Raw genomic sequence first — 24884 nt, 5'->3', positions numbered from 1 at the left:
TGGATTTCTGTGTGAACATCTGTCTGACTGCTTGGTGTGTATGTGTGCGTGTCTGTCCACAGGAAATGGCTGTGAACATGACTGAGCAGAGATATAACACATCCAGAAGCCAGCTCGCAGACGAGGCCCCCCGTTTGTGTTCCCGGCCTCCTGGATGGAGCAGTTGGCTCATTTTTCTCTGACTCCTCAGCCAAAAGAAGAGACACCATTTGTGTCAGACCCATGTAATTTTCTTCTTCAGGCGTCTGTCTGTGCCAAAAACCCAGTTTGTATATGAAACTCACACCCAAAAATCATGAATGGATGCTCATTTAGACGATTCAGAATGCACGGGTTACCCTGCGTCTTCGCTCTCTGCAGATTCCCGTCAGTATCATAAGGGAAGTGACAGCAGCTTGAGGGAACAAAGCAATAAGTAAAAATTTACATAAATTCACATGGTAATGTATTCAGCATTGGGCAATGACTTTCCTGTAACAGAGGGACATGTTTTTAACACAAAAAAAAAACTTGTTTTGAGAATAGCAGAGCAGAGAGAACTTGCAGAGGCGTGCAGAGTAATGAACAAATATTAGTGGCGATATCTGGGATTCAAAGGGAAGATAAACTCTTCCGATCTCTCGAGTCTCATTTGCGTGTGTGTTGACAAAAACACACACAAACGCTCAGAATTCATTACTTGGAAGTCTCATCCAGGCATTCAACGCGAGCACAAAGGAACTCGCTCGGAAACAAACAGCCTACAAGTTAATCCAAAATGTCTGTTTTATCAACAATGGTGATATTGGCACCTGAGACATGGCTGAAAAGAACTGCGGTAATTTGGCTTGGCAATATGGAGGCTCGCAGTGCAACATGCCAACTTTTGCCGTCCCTCCCCGTTGCGTCCGAGCCAGTGAGCGTGATGACAAAGGCAGGCGCAGCATTGTCAAGTGGAGACGTGGGGGTCTGAAACTCCCAACAGGTCAGCTGGCATTCCGCGAGAAGTAAATTGGCTCTCCCCGATGTGACTTCATGCAAAGAATTACATAACCTGTGTCTATGACAGCTACTAAATGAGGAAAATAGCTCGTGAACACATCATATGAGATGCCGGATGGTAATTTCTCCTGGACCGTACAACCTCACGCTCAGCGATTCTTTCACAAATTATATCCCGGGTGGGGAACACATACCCTTGGAAACCACAGCATTGTGACCACACATGAACTTTGAGTATGGCTCCAAGATGTCAGAAATAGATCCTTTCAGGCATTTTGAAAATGTTATCCAACTCAATATGGGTACCTTTAAGATTTGAACCGATACCGACACCTGGCACCAGCACCCAACGGTGATACCAATATTCTGTATTTCTATGTGTATTTATGTGGTAATAAATGCACAAAATATTATAATTTATTTGTACATATGTGAACTTTAACAATATATCAAAACAACATCCACATTTTGACATTGTCTCATTGCAGTTGTTTCACATTTTCTTTCAACATGAAAACCCCTAACTACAACCAGCAGTGTTTTTTTTCTTATGAATGCACAAATTAAAACCCAGCTCCAGCTCCTCTTATTCCTTTCATTCCTGAAACTTTGTGATAGTAGATCCATGATGGCAGATCTGAGACTGTTGAATATTGTGTACTGTTCAGTCTTGTGGGTGTGATAAATGATGCAGTCAATATGTGAATGAATGAATGAATGAATGGTTTATTTCGGTTACAGTTTCAGTATAAGTGCAGTTGATGAATTTTTGTGCAGTTCGTGGTACAAGTTCACACACCTGTGATTTTTCACTGTTTCCACAATATACTTGTAACCGAAATGGGTATAGGCTGAAGCCAAGGCTTATTTTAGCCTCTCCCTTAAAAACCTGTGCGGTTACCCCAGACACCAGTGATGCAAAAAATATAATCAATTTTTTAAAAAGCAACTGGAGAAAGAAAAAAAAGAAAAATAAATAAACATAGCAGTTGTAATACGGGAGAAAAAATGTATATGGAACATAACAGAAGTAGTACATGAGAAAAACCCAACCAAACAAAAAGAAGTAACAGAAATTATTGTTCATTGTAACCATTAATTATTTTTCTTTTTACTGTTTTTTTGAAGCAGAACAGTGATTTGCACAGTTTTAAGTTGTCACTGAGACCATTCCATAAACATACTCCCAGAATAGAAACACATCTGTATTCCACGTTGGTTCTCGCACCACCTTTTTCAAACATACACAGTCCTCTTAAGTTGTAGTTGTTTTCTCTTAATTAAAAACATTTTTGAATAGCTGTGGGAAGACTTTTATTCTTTATTCGAAATAGTATTTCTAATGTTTTTAAATATACTATATCTTTAAATTTTAATGTGCAAGAGGCTGTAAATAGTTTATTAGTATTTTCTCTGTAGGAAGCTTTATTTATTATTCTAATAATGTGGACATCATCTCTGTGGAAATCCACAATGCACAGTATGTCAGGTAATGAACATTTAACACTGATAAAACCATATAGATAGAACCATCTTTTGAATATTTGACATCCTTTCTTGAAGTGCTGGAAATGTTGATGTTGGGCCTTCATGGATTGGACTTGTTTATTAAGTACATCCCACAGATCTGATGACTTTGGAGGCCAAGGCAACACCTCCAACTGGTTGTTGTGTTCTTCAATAGATTCATCAGACCAGGTCTTCCAATGTCTTCGTTATGAGTTCTCTTGGTGTGGAAATCCTGACCACACCATTCACAACAATTATGTGTTCTGACACGGCTCAAAAAGACACAGCATTTGGTTCTCCAGGGGTTTGAGCTTCAGTTGCTATTTGAGTCAGACCTATTCAAAGACCGTCCTTCCTCATGTGAATCAATGAGCACTGTCCACCCATGACTATGTCTTCAGTTCACTCCTTTCTACTTTATAGGACTACCTCTGATAGACCACTGACCACTGGAGACCAGGAATAGCCCACAAGAGCTTCAGTTTTGCGGATACTTTGATCCCATCTTGTAGCCATCACACATTTTGATCCTATTTACATAATTGGTCATCTGTTTTCATTATGTTTTAGCAACTATATCCAAACTATCAAAATGGAAGCCGCCTTACCTTTCCAAAGCTCCCTTTCCCAATGGCACGCAATATCTGGAAGTGGTCAAAGTTTACTGTGAAGGAAAAGAAAAACAGAGTGAGTAAACAATGAAAATCGAACATGATGTAATTAAGGCATTGTTTTAGTCTGAATCAAATGTTTCAACAGACACTTCTGTAATGGTCTTTAAGAATTCATTCTGACTATGAGCTTTTATTTGGCTACCGACGGCAGCGAGAGTTACACTACTAAAATGGCTCAAGACCTCACTTCTCTTACCCTCAAGTCATTTTAGATCAGGGACCACAGTTGTTCTGAAGAGAGCTAGATCAGTAAAATTGTTGCATAATAACTCTGAAATATAAATATTATATAACATATGAGCAATCCTATAGCTGATATTGTAACGGCTATTCAAATAGGTTGACGTCTGAATCGTTTGCCAACAACAGGTGGCGAAGCTAACACAAATAACACGTCGCAAGTTTGAAGTAAAAGTTATGAGGCATAATATAAACTTCGTGAAGGTTGAAAATGGGAGATTCTAACCACTGTGCTCTTCGTCTGCATGTGATGAATAGTACTATAAAGTTAATTAGCTACATCTGTTTACTGGCACTGCCGCTACTCTTGACGTCTCCCAAACAAGAATAAGACATTGATTAAATGTTATATTTTAAAACAAATAACATCTAGACGGGTTGTTTCTCCTTGAGATGATGTATATTATTCAGAGAGCCTATTAACCAAAAAGCAACTTCCATAAATCACAGTAATTAGCTTTAGCTACACAAGATTGTACAGCCTGTAAAACCAACAGGTAACCTTGACTTGCTCCAGCTCAAAGCTGCTTAATTAGGTTAAAATACAAACATTCAGGTCGGTTTACTATTGTTTTCAGCTGACGGATGTGAAAGCTTTGGGCCTACAGGTCTTATTGATTTCAACATGTCATTACTATGTGCGGCACGTACGACGACGTGGGAAATGTGGGCTGTTGAAGACTTCCTCTGATTGACCTCACGCTGGTCATCTGGGTGTGTGTGTGTGTGTGTGTGTGTGTGTGTGTGTGTGTGTGTGTGTGTGTGTGTGTGTGTGTGTGTGTGTGTGTGTGTGTGTGTGTGTGTGTGTGTGTGTGTGTGTGTGTGTGTGTGTGTGTGTGTGTGTAGCAATGCCCCAGGCAGATGTGGGCACAGCAGGCATGATGGTAACTCATGCAGCTCCTCCTTTAAAAAGTCAGTCAGCTTCTGAAGCTCACATCCTGACCCGCAACACCCCCCCCCCCCACCCCTCATCAGTGTAGAAGCGAAAGGAGCAATCAGGAGAGAAGAACGAAAGCAGACAGCCGACCCACTGGCAGGAGGAAGTAAAAAGCTCACAATGATATCTGCTCCCAGACAAAGGAAAGGTGCGCTTTCTGTGTTTGGTCTGGACGACGGTAACCTAATCCAGCCAGGATTCTCCCGTCTCAGGCTTCTGTACACGGCTAATCCCCTCATATGGCAAGGCTCCGACTGCACCGCCGTCTTGATGCACTGTGCCACCAACACAACTTTTCAAGTGGTATTAGAAGGGATAAAATGAAACCATGGAAAAAATACAGTGTGGTGCCTCCTAAAGTTCAAGTGATCTATTTTAAGATAGATGAGAATGATGGTTGTCAGGTTGTTCTAGTCCCTTTCAAACAGGTTTCCAGCATCAGATTCTAATGGGGCTAAAATGCAATCAAAGACAATCAAAGGCCTCATTAACATATAAGGTTTTATGTGAAAGTTTTTGTTTCAGAAATGTTTCGCTTTTACATGACAAAGATTTGAAAGTGGTGTAGTTTTCATGTAAAACCACTCGTAGTTGCCATTTTGTAAAAAAACAAAAACAAAAATAAAACACGTGGGGAGACGGCAATACACTATAAACATGAATAATGACAAATAAACAGACATTCGTACAGATGGACAACAAAAGTGGACAGCTATTATAGATGACAGTCACTATAAGACTACGAAGTCACAGAAAAATATGGGCTGGAAGTCATGTCACTCTGAAGGCCACCATAGCAGTATTTTCAAAATGTTTAGTTATTCCCAGTTTCCATGGAGACGGACTAGGAGTGTATTCAAAACCTTGTCTTTTCAGTGGCTCCGAACATCATTGTCCTGTGCACGAACAGGTGGAATAAACATTTAGCATTTTCACTTAAAAACTAAACGGGGCCTAAATTGATTGTTCTCGGGAGAAAAACCAGTGACGCACAACTTGACAATTGCTGCTCTCGCTATGCCGCATTTGACATCACATTCCCAAAAAACACTGTCCAATGTGCTTTTTCTGTAGTGGGAAAACGGCATTCCCCTGACCCTCTCGCAATTCTCTGTTCACTCTGTAGCTCTCTGGCGCCCCCAAGGAAGACCCACTGCACACTTTGAAAATCACAGCTCTTGATACAGCTCTTTGAACCAGAGTGGTGAAAGGAGCCGCTCCTCAACACAGATTCAGGCCTTGTTCCGTGCTCGGGGGATGATTAGTGCAAACATATGGTTTCCTGTAAGCAGTCCTCCATGCACCACACTGGCATCCACATGCTAGGAGCGAGAATTATTTATGTGGGAGGCAGTGCAGGTCTTTTATGCCAGACAGGCTCGACACCGACTTAAAATCCCAACAAAGCATGGACTGTCTCCGTGCCAGCTGAGCGGTGGAATCAAACACCAGAGGTGAAGTGTTCACACTTCACTCAATAGCCGGGTTCAAATGCTCCATTGTACAATTGCGGCCTTGACAAACTTCATCTGAGCTTAATGTCTTTGACAGGTAGCGACAAACACTTAACAAATCCCGTACAACCGTCTACTCAGACGCGTTTCAAAGAATAATTTCCTGCAGACGTTTCAGCTTTCCTATCTTGGCTTCAAGTGCTAGATTCGGCCTCTCCAGCAGGTGCTGAACCAGATGATGAAAGGACACATAGGGCATCGATTCTTTACAGAGCAAAGGAAATACTTCACGCTACATCCATGCACAGTAAGAAAGGTGTCAATTACCTTAATTTGCACTTGTTATGACAAAAAGTATGTTTCTTATTGCTCTTGTGTCCATTCGTGCGCCTAAACAACCAGTCCGATGAACAGGACCATGTCAGAATAGACATTATGTGGAGGTAGCAGGTATCTCAGGTTTCACTGGATGCTGCACAAATGACAACATCCGAATGCTGCAGGCAACGGTAGTTCGAAGCGAGTGAATTGGCTTGAGAATGAAGGAAGTGGGAGAATGACAACATGTCTTCCTCCGTAGGGGCAGCGAGCTGCTGACACACCAGGATAATAATGCCAAGCCTGCTCCACGGGGGGGGGGGGGTCTTCAATGGGTGTTTGGCTCCTGTGGAGCGGCTGGCCTTGGCAGGAAGCCCATGTCAAGGGGCCATGGAAAAGTTTCAGATATTCCAAGAGTGGGTTACTGTCTTTTCAGGTACATGAACAAACTAATCTCACTGGAAGACATAGTATTAGAAAAGACAGGTCTGCAAGGTGGGAATAACAAATAGTCTGACCAGTCCTGTGCTGCCATTGACATTTTCCTTCCAGTGGCATCTACTGTGATGCTTTAGAAGAGAAACAGATGTCTCCTAAACAATTTGACTGGGATACATAAAGCAGACACAATTTTTACATCAATTTTATGTTTCTGAAAAGTTCTCGCTATTGCTTTGGAAGCCAGATGTAGTAAATACTTCTGTGTTGCAGCTGAGAGTATAACGCAAGGTCATATTTAATTAATTCATCCCACACTTGCCCAGAATACCAGAGTGAATTGATTCAAGCTGCCGATTATTTCACTTTAATTTTTGTTCTCACAACATAAACTTTCACCCGCCACTACGTGCCGCAGCTGATGTACGTTTAACCTCAGTTAATGGATGTATCTCACCCATACGCTTTTATTGTGCACAAACGGTACCATCAGCTGTCCGTAATGACTGTTTCTTTTCTTTATAAAGTTGCTAATGACTTCGTTTTCATCTTAATCCAAGAGGTCAAAATGGTTCAGGACAGCTCGTCACCTCAGAATGGAAAGGTTAAGGCATTACATGTTACGCGACAATGTTTTCAAGAGAAAACGCAAAACTTCTGTTGCGTTTTGGCCATGCTCGGAGTCAGTGAATTTGCAACATTTAAAAAAATGGCAACCCAAAGTGGGACTTTGCGACTAATCGTCTCCATGGAAACAGGGGAAATGCAACGATTCACATTTTTCCTACTCGGGTCCCGTTTACACAAAGTTTCAGATGAAATTTCATGGTTCCTTGCATTTTCATTTCAGAAATGTTTTACGTTCATACTTGTTATACGTTTATAATTCTCTTGTTGGGCCACGACAGAGTGCTGTTGTTTATGTAATGAAACCACACACACGCAAGCAGAGAACAATACACACACACAAAAATTAACGGTACACAGTACACAGTCATTCACATGGACAGGATTGATATTACAAGTGACTGTCAACTACAACTATACCAAGTCCCAGGAGAATATGAAGCGGGAGTCCTGACACTCTGGAGGCCGCCATTGTTGTTACTGTCCAGCTGCTTGAGCATGTGCAGAACAACTGTGAACTACGGCCACGGTGCACATGCACAGTAGTTTCAGAAAGGTTGCATTTTCAATCGTCTGCATGGAGACGGAGTCAGAGGAGCATTTTCGAGAGGTTCTAGCTTGGAAGCCATTTTCAAAAAGTTTCCCCCCCAGTGGCTCCAAGCACCATTTGCCATTTTCACCTGAAAACATTATTGTATGAATGGAGCATATATTGGTTATAGAAGAAAGACAAAAGACGTTTGTCTTATTGCAAATCAAATGTGAATGCTCCTCTTGAAGGGTTTTTATGAACTTCCCAGCACAATAATTAGTGAACTGATGGAAATCAGCATTGTGCGAAACAACTTCTGTTCAACAACCTTGGTGCTTTACAACTGATCTTCACACAGATCCACCAAAAGCTGAGCTTGTTTCAATAACAATCGCAGGTAATAGAATCAATTGAGGGGAAGATTAAAGGGAAATCCAGGGAGGGCCAGATGAGGTGAACATGTGGAGGACACCTTCAAGACCACAAAACAAAAAAAATTATACAACGAGATCATTGACCTTGCCAATTATACCCTGGGAAATACTGGATAAAGAGTTCTGGGGTCTTAAAGAACAACCTTTCAAAGCTGTTTATTTTCAACTGGGTACATTTTATGAGCCCTGTTTTTAACGCCAAGTCTACAAACAATAAGATTATTATAATAAGATTGATTTATTGTGAGTGTCCATCATCTTATTTTGGCATTAATTATGAATCCTGGCACAATATATATTTCATGAGACGTTCAACCTCGCAGTCACTGCTCCCGGCACAAAGAGGAGGGGTGGCAATCGATCAACAGCCATGAATTATGTGTTGGAGTTGTACATCCATACCTACAGCTTGGAGAATTATGCTGTGATTCCCTACAAGCAGATGCTTGGCAGTAAACACTGTGAGTTGATGTTATTTATGCGACGTCAACTGCTTCGGAAATGTCAGCCCGTTATCGTGGCCGCAGCGTCATCGACAGAAATGCAAATCCCAGCTGGCTCATTTATGTGGAGTTTTATTCAGGGTTTTTTTTTTTTATTATTATTTTTAATGGGGGGAAAAACCAGAGGCAAATGCCTGAGCGGGAATTATGTAGTGCAATTTTCAAACAATTCTTCCATTTTCCCACAAGTGCAACAAGAGTGATTATCCGTTTGGGAAAACGGCCAACCTTCATTTGGATTAAATGTAAAACCACTGAGAGGGAGGACGATGAAGCACTGATACAGTCCTCAATGAATCAAAACACCATCCACAACACCTCTCTTTCTACTGGATGGCATCCAATTTCACTGTGGGTTCAACCGAAGAGGGTGTATGTGACTGCTGCAGGATCAATAAACCGAACCGATGATGCTGTCGCCTGAAATGGATCCAGAGCAAGAACACCAACCAATGGCAGTGGAAGAGGCAGAGCACCGTCCTAATGGGGAGGGAACCTCATACCTTTGATGTCAGGAGCGCTTCGACACATTGATCTATGAAATGCCGTTTCACGTGGCGGCTCTGTGGATCGGCGTTGCTCGAGCCTCACAGTGTTGTGCCGAGGGTGAAGTCCTGCCAACACGCGTGTCCAATGAATTTCACGCACACGCACGCTAGGTCGGGATCCCTTTGTGGTCGGGTGTCCACGCTCTCCGACTGATTTACACTACATAGGGTCTCCAAAAATGAGCTGCTACGTTAACGCCGCAAAGGTATAGCAGACTGGGGTTGGTACACAGAAGTTTGCCCTCAGGGGGTTTTCCCTCTATAAGCTTTCAGCAAGAGGCTTTCTGTCACGCCGCCGTTCGCTGGCATCTCTCACTTGGTTGATTTCCGTTACTGACAGTTTCTGCTGCTCTGCATCACGTGGTGTCACACCGTGGTGTCATCTGTCAAGGGGGGAGAGCAAGAGCGTTGGTTTTCACACAGCTTATCGCTGGAAGCAGCAAAATCAGTCGTTTTAGAAACGTGATCCACAGCGTTACGCAACCTCCTGTAAAATATCAGAGTCACTGATTACAGTCACTTTGTCAAACACGAAAGGATTAATAGTTGCTACAGATGAAAAGTAACCGATTGGGAAAGTAAATCCCTCCATTTGAGTGTCTGCAGATGAAGTTACACCTGTAATTGGGAGGACGGTGCTCTATATGCCGGAGCTTCTTAAAAGAAACTGATTCTTTATAATAACAGAAATAGGGAAACTTCTAATGTACAGACTAGATGTAAGACAAGTGCAACAAACAAAAAAAAAAAGTAATATATATGTACGTCATATTTAAAAAGCCATCAACAAATATTTTAATGGATTGACAGCCCTCAATCGATTCATTGATGATGGTCACAATACTTCAGCCGAAGCACAAAAATCTAGTAAAAATGACAAATGCTGCTGGTGGGATTGAGCAAAAAAAAAGGCCAGATTAGGAATTAATAATGTCCTCGCAATTGCTAACAACATTATTGTATGTTAACCTAATATTGTGCCGCCCTAGGTACAAAGAAAATCCAATCTCGGTTTGAATAATGTTACTCATTTTAATCAGGACGATGACGTCGGTGGCTGACAAATGAGGCATTTACCTCATAAATGGTAACAACGCTCCTGAAAATGCTGAAGATGGTATGGAGTTTATTAGCTGCCACACTGGACTTCATAAACTGCACCACAGCAAGTCCAACTGCACAATGCTCTCAAATCGTAGGTAACGATATTGGCATGAATGCTTATCATCATAAGTGACAAAGACAACAAGACCACTGAAACTTCTGTAATTGTTTCTGTGCAATGAGTTTCATAAAATTATTCGGTTCATCACAGGTTACTGCTCAAAGCAGGGGCATTGCCTTAAGACAGCTTATCCACAACAGTGGTGAGCTCACAAATACAAATAAAATCCCATGTTGTGTTTTGTCTGGTTGTTTTTCTCGTCTGAGAAGTTTTAGCTATTTTTACAAGGTATTCTCGATAGTATACTTTTGCGAATACCTTGTGAAAACAGCTACCCACAAACATCTCTGAAAGGAAAGGAAACATTTTTGCTTTAGATGAAGAGATGCAAATTAAACTCAAACTCCAGGCTCTCCAGTTTACTCGAACAAAATGAAGGTTTTGACCTTTCTTGTAGCTGTTTTTCTGTTCTCGGAGCCCATTCAACAACATGACGCTTTAAAACTATAAATAGTCAAGTACAGATTCTTAAACTCTCGAAGAGTAAACACTTGAACTCCATTCTCATCTCTGCTGATGGGAAATGTTCCATTAGACCCACTGCTGAGAAAAGCTCTGTTCCAAAGCTGGATTTCTATTTTTTGCTATAGCTACAAATGTCAATAGGCCTCATCGAGGCTTTGATTTACCGCGGTTCTTTAATTACACACAGACAGTGGATTCCACTTTGTCCAGTGACTCCTCTTATTTACTGCCGCGCTCAAAATGTGCTTCCATCAAAAAAGCTTGTGATGAAGCTGCAGAACGACCCCGGCTGCACAGAGGTGCTCCTCGTTTGGGTTATTGATGGCCTGCTTGGACGATTACAGTCTTGCTCCTAAACAGTAATTAGAAACACATGCCAAAGAAAGTTTGATCAATACGTAAATTAAAACTAAGATGCACTGACTTACAGCACCATTACTTGAACGAATCACATTGTTTTGCTTCCATGGCACAATAGCCTGCCTCAAGAGAGGCTCTTTTGACCTAAATGACATTATGTTATTTAAAACATTTATTCTATATTTGGTTTCTTAATTTCAACCCTGAAATTCACTGTGATATTAGATGCTTAAAGATGTTTAAAGTACTAACCTTTAGCCACTTGCCGATATCAAGTACTGACATGAGTCCTTTGTAAATGCTATAAAGTCTTATTTATACTCCATATGCAAACAATATCCAAAGACTCTGCGTTGCCGTGAACTACCACCGCACAGCTTCTGCGTCGACGCTACATCCACTTCCTACAACCTTACAACCTACGTACACACAGAGCCGTGCATAGCATCTATCTACACACTACTCTATGTATCCCTCACACTCTTCTGCGTCACATAACACTCGCCGGGCTGTACTGGGGGTCTTTATCCAAGTATGAGTCTGTGTTCTATCAGACCCAATACTGGGATCGATGCCTCCCTATTCAAAATTAAAATTTTACATTTTCATGACAAACATTAGATAATTTTGAATGTGATGGCAGTGAAATACAAATATGTTGAGAGTTTGCATGTTTTCCCTGTTTTACAAGATTTCACAAACATAGCATCCATTCATTTTCTGTACCACTTTGTCAGTGGAGGCTCAGTCAGCCGTAGCTCAAAGTTTGACAAAACTGCCTTAAACGTGGAAGCATGGAAGCTTCACACCTCGAAAAAATGTGAATAAAGGGAAAAATCACTAAGAGTTATTGACATGGTATGAATGGTGATTGATCCCATCTTTCCTCTACTCTCGGATATGTTTCAACCAAATCAAGAATAGATGTCGGGCAGCCCATGCAGGAGCAGTACTGAGCACAAGTCTCGACTGAAACCTGGAATGCCAGTGTAGGTGATGTCACACAGGTTGATGACAGTGTCCAGACTTTCTCCTCAGTACCTCCTCAAACACATCAATAAACATTAAACTTTCAACAAAAAGCAGGGATGCATCAACACCAGTATCGGGTATCAGGCTTAACACTACATGGACTCTTACTCCGTGTATCCTTGATAAAAAGCATTTCCAAAGTTGTGGTCCACGAGCAGGAAAATGTTCTGTAGAGTAAAAATGTAAAGATATTGATGATATTACGTATTTAAATTTGGATTCTCAAACCGGAGGTCCGTAAATTCTGACCTTCATGTATCGCTGCATCAGCAATGTGCACGATTCACTAATAGAAACCGCTTCCAGTAATCATCCGAACCATACGGCTAACGCTACACTCATCATTCAGCCTAATGATGGCAGAATGACCATCAGAATACCAGTCAAGTGTAATGAACAAATATTACCGTGAGGCTTCATCCCTTTAAAATGTAAAGTAGTTTGACACTGAGCACAGAGAGTGAACTCTGAAATGTTAATGCAGAGCACATTTACAATCCACCCCAGCCATCAAATCGCACTGAGTGAATGTTTGAGGCCATTGGACCGGGATCAAAAAACCTCCTAGCATCGATCCTTTCCTGTTCTGTCTTTGGAAAATACGCCTCTGCTTCTAATCCAATCCCATGCTGGCTCCCTCCACGCCGTGTTATTGGCGCACCTCTGAGATCACCCCTCTTATTTTTGCTGACAAGCTTCGATTTGGATATTGCGGCGCGTGCGACTGCGCCGGCGTCGCGCGGCTTTGCAGAGTTGTGCTTTACAGCCGTGTGCTTCGCTCAAGTTCTCACGGCGGCAGTTTAGCATCTCGGCGCAGACGCTGGCAGGAGGATCAGAGTGGCGGTGTGTGCGTCACTACAGAGTGCAACTCGCTTTACAGCGAGACCTGCTCGGGGAAAGAAAAAAAAAAAAGAGTGTTTGCTTTACAGCTGCATCTCCTCCCACGTGATTGCTGAATATTTTATGGCAGTAGTAAGCCATATTTCATGGGCTGTAGTAGTCGAGATGCTACTGGGACACGCTGAAGTCTTTGATAGCGAACATCCAATTGAATGCGTCGAGAGGCAGCGGCAGGAAGAGACGCTGTACAATTCAGCCCATTTGGCTGGTATCTTCTGGTTACAGGCCATCCTGATCTTGACCTTGCGCTGATCTTCTTTGATCTGTATTGACGGCGCTCTCATTATGACAGCGGGCTGAAGAGGCTCATGTTCTTTTGATCATGCAGCACAGGGGCGGCTGCATGTGGCAGTACAGGAAGAAACCTGGCTGCTGGAATAACTACGATAACATTCTACACACACACACACACGACATTCACAATTTATCAGCTGCCGTCAGCGTGAATCACAAGTCTTTTTTTTTTCTTTTCTTTTTTACACCCGCTACCTGTTAGTTTCTGTATTCATGGCAAGGCCACTGAGTTCTTTATATTTTATGAGCCTGCACAGACCCTCAGATCTTCTGCTTCATCACTTTGTCTTTTCTCCAAACAGTAAGAAAATGACTATTTTCAACAATGTGTTACCAACTATTGAATTAGTCAATACATCAAACACATTTTTTAAACAGACTGGAGAGTGACATTTCTGTAGTGACTTGTAGTTCATGGATTAATACCTGTTTATTGTATTAGGGGCTTTTTTCACAGGCAATGTCATCTTTTATTCTTAATGTGCATGTCTTGATTTTATTCAACATTGCATCAATATAGTTTGTGTTTTGGACATATGGTCTTACTGGAGCCCGAGGAGAATAGTAGAAACGCTTGTTTCAACTAATGGGGATCCATCTTTATTCATTTGGGTGAAGCCAAGTTACACTCAAACAGTTCCTAGAAGGGTTTATTCAAAACAGCGGAGTGAAACAAACAAGCATGTTTCAATGTTCATCAAAACACCTTTATCAGCAAGGGCATGGGCATATTGAGGGGGAAGAAATAGAGACGTGTCAGGCTGAAAAGTGGGAATCCGTCAAAAAGAAAAACTTCAAGGGACTTCAGGGAAGCAATGGATAAAATTACAACTGAATGCATCTTTTGTGGTGTCGCAAGTTCACAAATTAAAATTGTGGTGCGAAATCTCTCTCTGTCACGGTAGGAGAGTTCCTTTCTGGCACGCCAAAGGCCACGTTTCATGAATCTGTTTACCTAAATCACTATCATCACCGAGCAGCCATCATCATCATTTTCTCCTTGTACACTTGAATGCTAATACAGTCTAATTGGAGGCTCTCGAAACAGAGCACCTCATAAATATTCACCAGCACTACAGAGATCATTGTCTTTGCATCCGTGACAATTCCAGCTCTGGATCTCGTCTGGTAATTGGACGAGGAGAGGGGGCTTCATACAGAGGGTGTGCCGGTGCAACGCCAGGATGAATTCCAGCGGAAGGTCGAAACTCCCCTGCGGGTGGAACGCCGTGCGATCCATGAGTCTCCTCACAATGTGCATTCATTTCCTGAAGACTTTTACTCTTTCTTTTTTCCTTTAATCATCTGCTGGACAGCTTTTACAACAACACAAAAGACTCATACTGCTGGAAAATGAAAACAGCCATTAAGCCGCCCACCCCACCGCACCACACCCCACCCGCCCCTCCGGCCGCGTTTGTGAGCCTCGCTAATGTGATGAGGCTCCTTTCGAAAAACAAGCAGCGGGGCGTGAGATTTATACACTGTACCTTGTTGCTAAGGTTACTCATCAAATTAAAATGAGCCTGATCGGCAGGCTGATGACTGAAGGGGAAAAAAAGAAAAAAATCAATAGAGGACACTGATTGGAAACGCTTGCATCAACTGCCAAAGTTTGATCGGGGAAACCGACGCAGGATGTTTTTCTCCTTCTCCATGCATCCACCACTCACACCTCTGCCCCTCGTTGATATGGACCCCGGAGTACTGCTGTACAGCATCAGGTGAACATACAATAAGCACATGTGGTTGAGTATTTTGACAATGATGTGATTTGTGATTAAAAGAAAATGTATTTTAAAAAAACAGTTCGCAGATGATACCGATGTCTTTATTCATTGAGATTTTGCAAATAATGGTGCTCTTTCTCTTGCCCCAATTTACACCAGCGATGACTGAACAGTAGATTTTTATTTATTTATCTATATCTTTTTTTTGTCCACTGGTTTGTCGGCTGCATTGTTTGTGTTAACGTTAATGCTTTCTGAATTCCCTTTGATAATCTAATATCCCCAATGCTTTGGGGTCTTACCAAACACAGGGTGACAAATCTAAGCTCAAGACTATTAAACAAACACGTAAATAAATCAACATGTTCAGATCCTGAAGCTTTTTAGACCAATTTGCATCAATCCATTCATTCATATTGTACATCCATCTTTTATACACATTTTACTCAATTAGGATCACAAGGGTTAATAATCCGAACCGGAGACAATCTCACTGGCTGGAGTGAAACCTAAAATTCAAGCAGAACTCACCTGTTAAATTAAAGCACAATTTGTTGTCTAACTGCATTGCTTAGTTAAATACGCAGAAAACAGGTGTCCAGGTACAGTTATGAGCGAAGGTCATGTGAGCCCAGTACCCACTCATTAGCATGTAAAAATCAAACTTCAACTGTAAAAAAAATGTGCTTTTGGCTTGGGCTTTTAGGGCCAGTTTACACAACATTTCAATTGTAGAAACATGGAAAACTCTGTATTTAGCATGCCAGGCCATGAGTTGGCACTGCGAAGAACACCATTGCCATAGTAAATACTTCTTCTGCACATGCATGAGTAGATGGACAATAACAACAATGGAGGCCTCCAGCGTGTCATGACTCCCAGTCCATGTTCTCCTGGGACTTGGTAGTTTTATACAGTTGAGGGTCACCTGTAATAACAATCCAACTTCATCAACTGTCCACAAATGTCCGCGTCGTCACCATTGTTAATGTTTGGAGAGTATTGCTCTCTGCATGCATGTATGTGTAGTTTTATTACTGAAAACAACAGCACCTAACAGTGGCTCAACATGGGGAAAAAAAAACATCTTTTTCAGCATTTCCGATGTATCTAGGTGAACGCAAGTCTTCTGAAATGAAAACGCGACAACAATGCATTTTTACGTGAAACATTGTGGTAAACAGGATCTACGTCAAGTAGAAATGTACTCAGTGAGCTGATCGTCATGATTAGTGGAGATATCATCTCAGATCTGGCAGGATAAGGATTTCAAAATGAGTGTAGCTAGCAGTGGTAGCGGCAGCAGCAGCAGCCATCATTCGGGGCAGATTATTATGCAAATACTTGGGTTGATGTGATTCTGCATGTCTCCAGTGGAATGATTATCATTGCAATCTCTTGCTGTCTGACGGCACACTAAGACCCATTAGTAGCGGGCGGGTGCACAACAGTATAGCGTCATCTTGTATGTAGATAAAGCACTAATCCAATACCTATTAGTGAAAAGGAGGACGTGTTACTCTTTGGCCAGCTTGTTCCGTGCATTCCTGGTCAAACATCCACAGTGGCAAGCCAATAGTTGAGTTAATTCCAACTCTCCAGCTGTAAACTTCCCAGCTCAGAATACTGCCTGTTACTCATACTGCAGATAAAGTTGAATGAGATATATAACAGCTGTACAGACGCCAAGCAGACCCCGACAAACAAGTGGAGAGTGAAGACACGAGATGTGAAACTGGGCCCCTGCGCTGAGAAATCACTACTTGAGGCTGCGTCGTACATCTAAAGCCCGTCAAGACCAACAGGGAGCAAGACGAGAGCACTTCAGAGGATAATTCTGCTCTGCAGCACGGGGACTCTCGCATACACAGCACTGTCACAAAGAAACATCATCTGGACCGCGTGAAAACTTCGGAGGTTGCCATGGCGATGCATCCCTCTGTCTGTGTGTGCAACAGTGTTTGGCGTGTGCTTCTCTTTGTGCGTTACGCCACAGCGCCGCCACATCACCCAGTCCCCTCATTGGGATAATTAATTCCCTGTGGTTCACGAGTCCTGGGCCACGTTCAACACGTCCTGCCATCACAATTTTGCCAGTAAAACATGTTGAAGTCGCTGCAGCGGGCCGACGGGGTCCGACCCGCAGCCATATTAGGGGTGAGACAGAAGGTATAGATCGTCTACAAACAGTCAGCGTTGGTGTAGGGTTCTCCTGCAGTGTGGTTTCAGGTTTCTGCTGTGAAAAAGCAATGGATTTATTGGCCCACGCCGCCTTGCTCCACAAGCCATTGGCAAAAGTGAATGGACCGAGGGAGCTGCTCCGCCATTACTGCTCTTACAAAGCTGAAACAATTAGACGACTGTCAGAGACAACAAAGGCAATTCATTGAGTGACACGCAAACATCAGAGCATCTCATTAAATCCCTGTACGTGTCATATTTTCTGTAAGATCTTAAATCACTTCTGTGCTTTTTGAACTACTAAACAGACAAAAAGATAAATCAATCAGGAAAATCCTCACTATAATATTGACACTGCTAACTGGCCTCAGTTTTGCTTGCTTAGATGCCTACATATGTTTAATAAAGGGTTTGCTAAACCACAGTTTTTTCAGAAATCGGCTTTTGGAAGTCGACTACAAGCTTTTCACCTAAAATATATTGTTCCGAAGTTGTGCCAGATTTTACGTGGATGAGTTAAGGCCACTTAGCTTAGCATTGGCATCAATGTATCAGTCTGAGCTTTCATATTATGGCAGTCAAGGATCTCTCCTCTAGGATCAGAGTAAATGAGCCCACCATCAACCCCCAACCTGCATCAATAAGCCCTGGCTGCCAATCAACCAATCATTCGTCTGAGTTTTATCCTCTTTACACGACTTTCAATAGACTTTGACCACTCCACACCGGAAACATCACACCAGAGCTGCAGTTTTGAAGATTCTCTGATACTCATTTTCACTTTCACCAGAGGAATGGGCTTCCTTGATCATTCAGTTGGCGACAAAAGTTACATTCCTCATTACAAATTGCCACTGAGCAGATCCACCACAATGGTTAATAGAACTAGATTTGTCTCCATTTCAAATCATCATGAATGCAGTTGATATTTTAAGTTCAGTAATAGAGTGACTTAAAATAATTTCAAATGGTTTCTGGTTGACATGTGCCTCAAATGACCAACATCCTACCACTACTGGTGAAACCAACAATGAATTAAGTTACTTTATTCATTCGGGTTTAGAAATTGGTTTCACGGCCATAAGGTATGGCGACATAGCCTCCAGTTTTCCACTGGTTGAAACACTTCAGGGACAATATGTTCTCAGGCCTGCTGACAGGCGTGATGATACGGACATAATCTGTATTATTAAGGCTACCTGTGACTCAATATAAGTAGACTTCAGCATCTAACACCAGGAACCTACTAATTACTGCACATTCTCCAGGCCAAGAAAGAAACGCACCTAAGCTGAATGAGCAGTTTCTATAATGGTGTAGGTATAATTTAGCAAGCCTAGCAGTCTGTATCTATACAAGGAGAGGTTAGTCAGGAGAGGTTAGGCCTGAATGCACCGTGGCATGAATAAAAAAAAAAAAAACCGCTTTTGAACACAGAACGCGTCGACTTGCTCGATCTCATGTAGGAGTTTCCAGCTGAACCAGCCGGTCAGATGCTGGGATATATGGGTCGTTAGTCCACCAAATTAGAAACTAACGGCCAAATTTAGAACGGAGCTGCACCCAATTGACTCCACTGATCCACAAACACAACTGGTAAGTAAGTGTTTTATTGATCCAGTAGACCAAGAATAATGTCTTATTGACCTGCTGCATGATCAGTTTCAAATGGATTGGACATAGCAGCTTTACAGCTTCTGAAACTTTGTCACACAATGCAACAGGATAATGGTCATGTTTGACAACACTTTCAGAGAGCGGCCACAGTATCCTTATATTCTCAGTAGTGCACACAGATGCCACCTCCTCCATAATCAGCTTTGTTGACAGCTGCTCAGTGAGTCCCTGCTTCATGCTTCCTGTATATTTCAAAACCCGTTCTTCCAATTAGGAGCTGCATGCAAACAGCCACCGCCGGCTACCAACAGCCACACAACCGCTGTCCAATGTCCTTGTGCCTTTTTGAAAAGCAACCGGTTTCGCACACCGCTGGGCCGGGACACACTGTGGTGAAGAAATGGCCCACGCTCCGGGGTTAAAAAGCCATTCGAACCTTTCAACTGTTCACAGACGGAAACATTAGGGATCTATTTAGAGCGTGGTGGGAGGTGGTGGGAGGGAATGCGGCACAGGGATGGAAGAGGAACGGCAGTCACAAAGAGCCTCGAAGAGAACAGAACAATTGTGATGGTATATTGGAAATAGTCATATAATGTCCTGTGTCTCTTTAGGTAGAGAGATAGGAAAAAGCAAAGCAACATTTCAGCCCCACAAAGGTGAAAACAACGCAGGACTGAATAATGTATCTTTGCTCCGATACCAGCTGTCTTCACATGAACACATGTGCTTCTGTGGGAGGGTGTTGATTACAGGAGCTGTTTCATACGCAGCTCGATTAACACTAAATATAAATGTGCATCAGTCAAAAATGGCATTTAAAAAAAGTGTCTTAATTCTTGAAGTATAATTATGAATTAAAGATCATACATATGATGGGTCACCACAATGCGAAAAAAAAAACAGTAGTGTAATGAATGTAGTGGTTTCAGCATTGATGTTGCCACATTTTGCCTTTACATCAATATTTGGTGTTCCATCGGTGTTTGCATTATTGTTGTTGCTGTGTCATCAGTGTTGCATCTTTTCCATCAGCGTTGCAGCTTTCTCATCGTACTTACGGCTTTCGTATCAGTGTTGCAGCTTTTCCATCAGTGCTGCAGCTTTTGCGTTGGTGCTGCAGATTTTGAATCGGTGCTGTGGCTTTTGCATCAATTTTGCTGCTGTCATCGGTCTGATGGCGTTTACATTCCTGTTGTTGATTTTATATTTTCATCATGACTTTCTTTGTTTTGCTTATTCTTCTGGACCACCTCAGTTACATGCCAAATACTATAGAAAATGCTGAACATTCACAACAAGATGCTTCACTTAAGGTGAGAGTAGACGAACAATGTGCCCTACTTCTTTTTACCCTTTCACCTCTCTGATTTGAGGTGGGGGCAGGACGCATCGTGTCCTGCCCCAGATACGCCTGACTTCTCAGTGCCCACAGGTATGTGGGACAGAGCTTTGTGTTCAGTTCAGTCAGGTGTGCACTCGCAATGCAACAACCTAAACCCAATTTCCAAAACCCCTAACAGCGTTAAGCCTCTTATCCTGACCGAGGCGCGTTTCTTTGAACACCTGTAAGCAGCAGCAAGCCTGTTCTGTTTTTATAGAGCCGTGATTTAGGGAGCGAAGCAGGTTTGTTTGCTTACATACTCCCCTTGGGGTGGGGGGGGGGGGATGCTCACGGGCAGCTGGAAGGGAGGAGCCTGTCACATTTAATAGTGTCACATCTCAGTGCCCATTCAGAGTATTTCAAGAATGAGAATATAGATAGGTAGGTGTGTGTGTGTGTGTGTGTGTGTGTGTGTGTGTGTGTGTGTGTGTGTGTGTGTGTGTGTGTGTGTGTGTGTGTGTGTGTGTGTGTGTGTGTGTGTGTGTGTGTGTGTGTGTGTGTGTGTGTGTGTGTGTGTGTGTCTCGCGAGTAGGTCAGTGCATGTGCATACGATAACCCCAGTGTAATCGGCTTTCTTAAACATCATGTAAATAACTGGGTTTCTTGGCACAAGCTTTCACCGGAGCACTTAGCGTGACGGACTTAAGACAGGGGAAGCATTGCTTTGTGCAGCTGGATGAAAGTGAAGATTATTATGTGTAGTGGAGCATCCAAGTGTCCAAAATAATTAAATCCAAAGCCCTTGGTTAAAAACAAGGCTTGCGAGCAGGAGTGGGAATCTGATTACTGCTGAACTCCATGTAAACCTTAGCGTTTACACACTCAAACATGTCCTCTGGTTTCCTGTCTTTCTCCTGTTCGCTGCATTTCTTGTGTGCGTGTGCGTGTGCGTGTGCGTGTGTGTGTGTGTAAACACAGCAAGGGTGACAAACCCCTCTGGCAATGAGTGAGCTCAAAGTGCCAAACAAGGAAGTACAGAGAAGGTGGGCGGTGTGGTTTTCTGACATCAGAGGCTGGAAGGAAGGTCGGTCGTGCCGTCCTGTCCCGATGCGAAGGTACGGAGAACAGAGTCACCTTCCTCTGACCTCATTCTCTCGGTTACAAACAGCCTCCTGAAAAACAAAATCCAATCGCAGCGGGGCCGAAATACCAACCCCCGTCTCCAGGAAGTTATGTTTGTGTACAACTAAACCGCAGGAACAAAATAAGCTTTGAAACCTCGTAACAGCAGAGAGACAAAATGGTCACTTAAGTATCTGGGAAAAATAAATAAACTAGCTCTCAGTGTGGCGTTTCCCATTAATTACATAGACTGTGATAGCCTTCCATGTAATGTATTTGCAATATTTTGTATTTGATGAATATTTTGTCCTTTCAAATGACCTGGCAAAGTGTAAGCCCCACTTACACAACATTTTCAAGTGAAAACAGAGAACTTCTGTCATGTTTTGCCTGCCTGTTTACAGGATAACGGTGCCCGGAGCCACTAAAACCTCAACTTTTCAAAAAAGCTCCAACTCCATTCCTGTGTACACGAGAGAAAACACAACTTTTCTGAAATGAAGCAACTGCGCATGACGGCCATTGTAAAGAACTATTCTGCACATGAACGAGTAGATGGACAATGACAACGATCTTTGCCTCCAGAGTGCAACCTGTGAGCATCTACTAGTCTACTTCTACTTTGCCAAACTGTCTCACTGTACAACACAAGACCACATATTTTAATTCATAACATTGTCATAATTCATCTTCTCTTAGACAGAATTAGATTAAACGAGGATTAAAAAAGGAAGAGTATCTATCTGAAGAAATCACAAATGTATTCTTCAAAAATACGATGGATAGATATTATTGTATTCAGATTGTGTGCTTTAATACAAAGCAACGTCACGTGCCAAACCAATAAGGAGAAGACAAGACAGTTTGGTGCTTGAAGAGTCAGGATACCAAAAAAAAAAAAAAAAAGTGACCATATACAGTATCTGACGAAACTATGCAATCATACCGAGATCATCTGAAAACTGGATTTAATTGGTTTCCTTGGGCAACAATGTCTGAGCCTGCTGCTAAATGAAACACTGGAGCCTGGAGTTGGTCTCACGACGGTGCACACAGCTCAGATAGTGCACGTGGATGCACTGACATGCGCCGCCTCGGTAATGAATGGGATTACAAACTGCTGAGGGTTCGCATCATGCGGCCTGTCAACCAACTCCTGTTGACTTTCCGATTTGTGATTCACGTCTCTATCGTCTCCGATCCTTCTCATTTGCTGCCAGGCTGCCCGAGCACGAACCCAGCGAAGATGTACTTACAGTTTAATTCAGGTTTCCCGCAGGAGTTTGCGAGACGGGAGCTGCTTCTCTACTCTGAGCCATGAATCTAGTTCAGCAATTGAAACGGAGGGAACGGAGCTGAATGCAGACAGAACTACATTTCTCCATGAAAGGCGAGTGCGAACAAAGCCAAGTATTGAGCAACACTACAAGACGACACTGCAAGGGTGCCCAGAGGTAACGCTCGTGTTTGACTTTATTAGACGTGGCTCTTATACCCGCAACATGCTGTGATTTTGAACCATCCCAAATGAGAGATAATAATCGGGGGAGAATCGTAGCGATATTTTTGGTCTTGGGTCTGAATCGGTGGTTCTACGTCACACTGTGAGACGGGTTCAAAGATGGCCATTGACAGTATATAAAAGTGTGCGGGATGTAAACAAAAGCTTTTTGGGGGATTTCTCTTCAATCACATAAATGCTACAGGGGCGAAGGCTCGGTTCATGTTTCGCTAGTTTCTTTTTCGTAAATGGATGGAGCAGGCTTATGACGATTTATTCTTGCGCAATCACGTCAACTCTCGTACATCGTAGGCTGCGATTCAGCTTGCGTTTTTTCACCGTACAATCTGCACATGGAAAACTTCACGTCGTGCCCAAAACGTATTAGATTCATGTCGTACAGTGTGGCCAGCTGTGAACTTATGAGATTGTTAAAGTCACACAGTGTGTAGCGGGCATCATCAATGTGCGTTGGTTCAGTGCCAAAGACAAGTGGATGTACAGTTTGGCCAACGCTTAAGCCCCGTGGACACTTTCCCCTCTGTGACGGTCAAGGAAGGGAAGACGAAATAATTGCCAGGAGCAAGAAGAACCATGCCGACAAGTCCTCCACCCCACAAAGCCGACATCATATCCATTCCCCCCCCTTGTCCCGGTGCTTCCTCCCTGCTCCGACACAGACTCAGACGCACACACCTCGGCGAGCGAGCGCGACCTTTCTTCCCTCTGTTGTCACCTCAACGCCAAGCTGAGCTCATCTCTTTGACGGCTCCAGATCTGCGGCAACTGTCATCACCTACACATCACCTGCGGCAAACAAGATTACACAAGACCGCTGAGATGGACAAAATGTACACATGGGGGATTTTTTATGAGACACTACATCCACCGTGGAGCTCGAGGTTTAATCCATAATGAAAAAGCGGCCAACTGGGAAAAAGTGATATCTGCCCTTTACAATATGAATGATCGCGGGCGAAGTTCCGACGGCAGGAGGAGCACGAGGTGTAAATAATACAATGAGTGACGGCAGAATTCCATTTAGCTGCTGGTATTGTTCATGCCGGCTCGCTGCGCACGCTGTCACGGCTCACTTACGCATCTAAATAGAACAGAGCCATTTGTTGATGCAAGTAGTAACACCTGTGATTTCCCCACAAAGACGAGTCAAACTGTCGGCTGTGACGGCCGGCTGATGCGTCACTGTCAAGAGCAGCAGCAGCGACAGTCAGCCAGATGTAAAAACGTGGTTAAATGAGACTTCCATGCAATCCGTCATCGAGGCTGTGAGCCGTCCCAGCTCGTCGCCTGGTAATTGGGAGTTTCCAAGTCAAGCTGGGATGAAAATTTTATAATAATTTCTCCTCAAAAAAATATACGGAAGTCGTGCTGGGGGTAAAAGCATCAGCCTGAGCTCCAACTATTGCCCTAATTGAAACTTTTACTGCCTTCTCTTGAGATTTTTTCGCAATCGGGTCCCATCTTGCGATGCCACTTGGTGCGTTGGGTGGCAGTGTTGAGTCCACATAGTAGGGTTTTTAATGTATGCACCAATTAGTGAATTGAACACCTCTCCACAAACTTAAGTGTTTCTCATTACATAAAAGATAAATGAGATGACTTTCACAGCACACTACAGTCCAATTACACCCACCAGAGGTAGTAAACCTCAAGTATTTTCGCTTCACATTAAGCAGCTTAAGTTATGTCTTTTTCCTCGGAGACCAAGTTCATAAAAAAGTAAAGAGGTTCCATTTGAGCCGCAGCTGCTCCATCTTGTTTTATTTCTGTTATTTAAATGATTTCTTCCCACGAGAAGGTGGAGGTGGTCACCGTATATCACTGTGCAGTTTTATCTCCGGGCGGTCATTACATTGCAAGATGCCAGCAGCCGGGAGAGTTTGTTCCTGTGAATGAACCGAGAACAAACTCAATACA

At 42.9% G+C, this 24884-nt stretch overlaps 1 protein-coding gene across 1 annotated transcript in view; it reads right to left on the bottom strand.

Annotated features, from left to right (window-relative positions):
* The window catches only part of stk32c (serine/threonine kinase 32C), a gene marked incomplete at its 5' end in the record, with an annotated part of 98711 nt that overhangs the window by 65396 nt on the left and 8431 nt on the right, over positions 1-24884 (bottom strand). The window contains one exon of the mRNA XM_080507807.1: positions 3099-3154. Within this exon, the coding sequence (XP_080363933.1) occupies positions 3099-3154 (56 nt within the window). The remainder of the gene's footprint in view (positions 1-3098; positions 3155-24884) is intronic.

Source organism: Blennius ocellaris (assembly GCF_963422515.1).
Source record: "Blennius ocellaris genome assembly, chromosome: 13".
Taxonomy (NCBI): domain Eukaryota; kingdom Metazoa; phylum Chordata; class Actinopteri; order Blenniiformes; family Blenniidae; genus Blennius; species Blennius ocellaris.
Note: the sequence above shows the minus strand (reverse complement) of the source record. Positions and strands in the feature narration are given on the sequence as shown.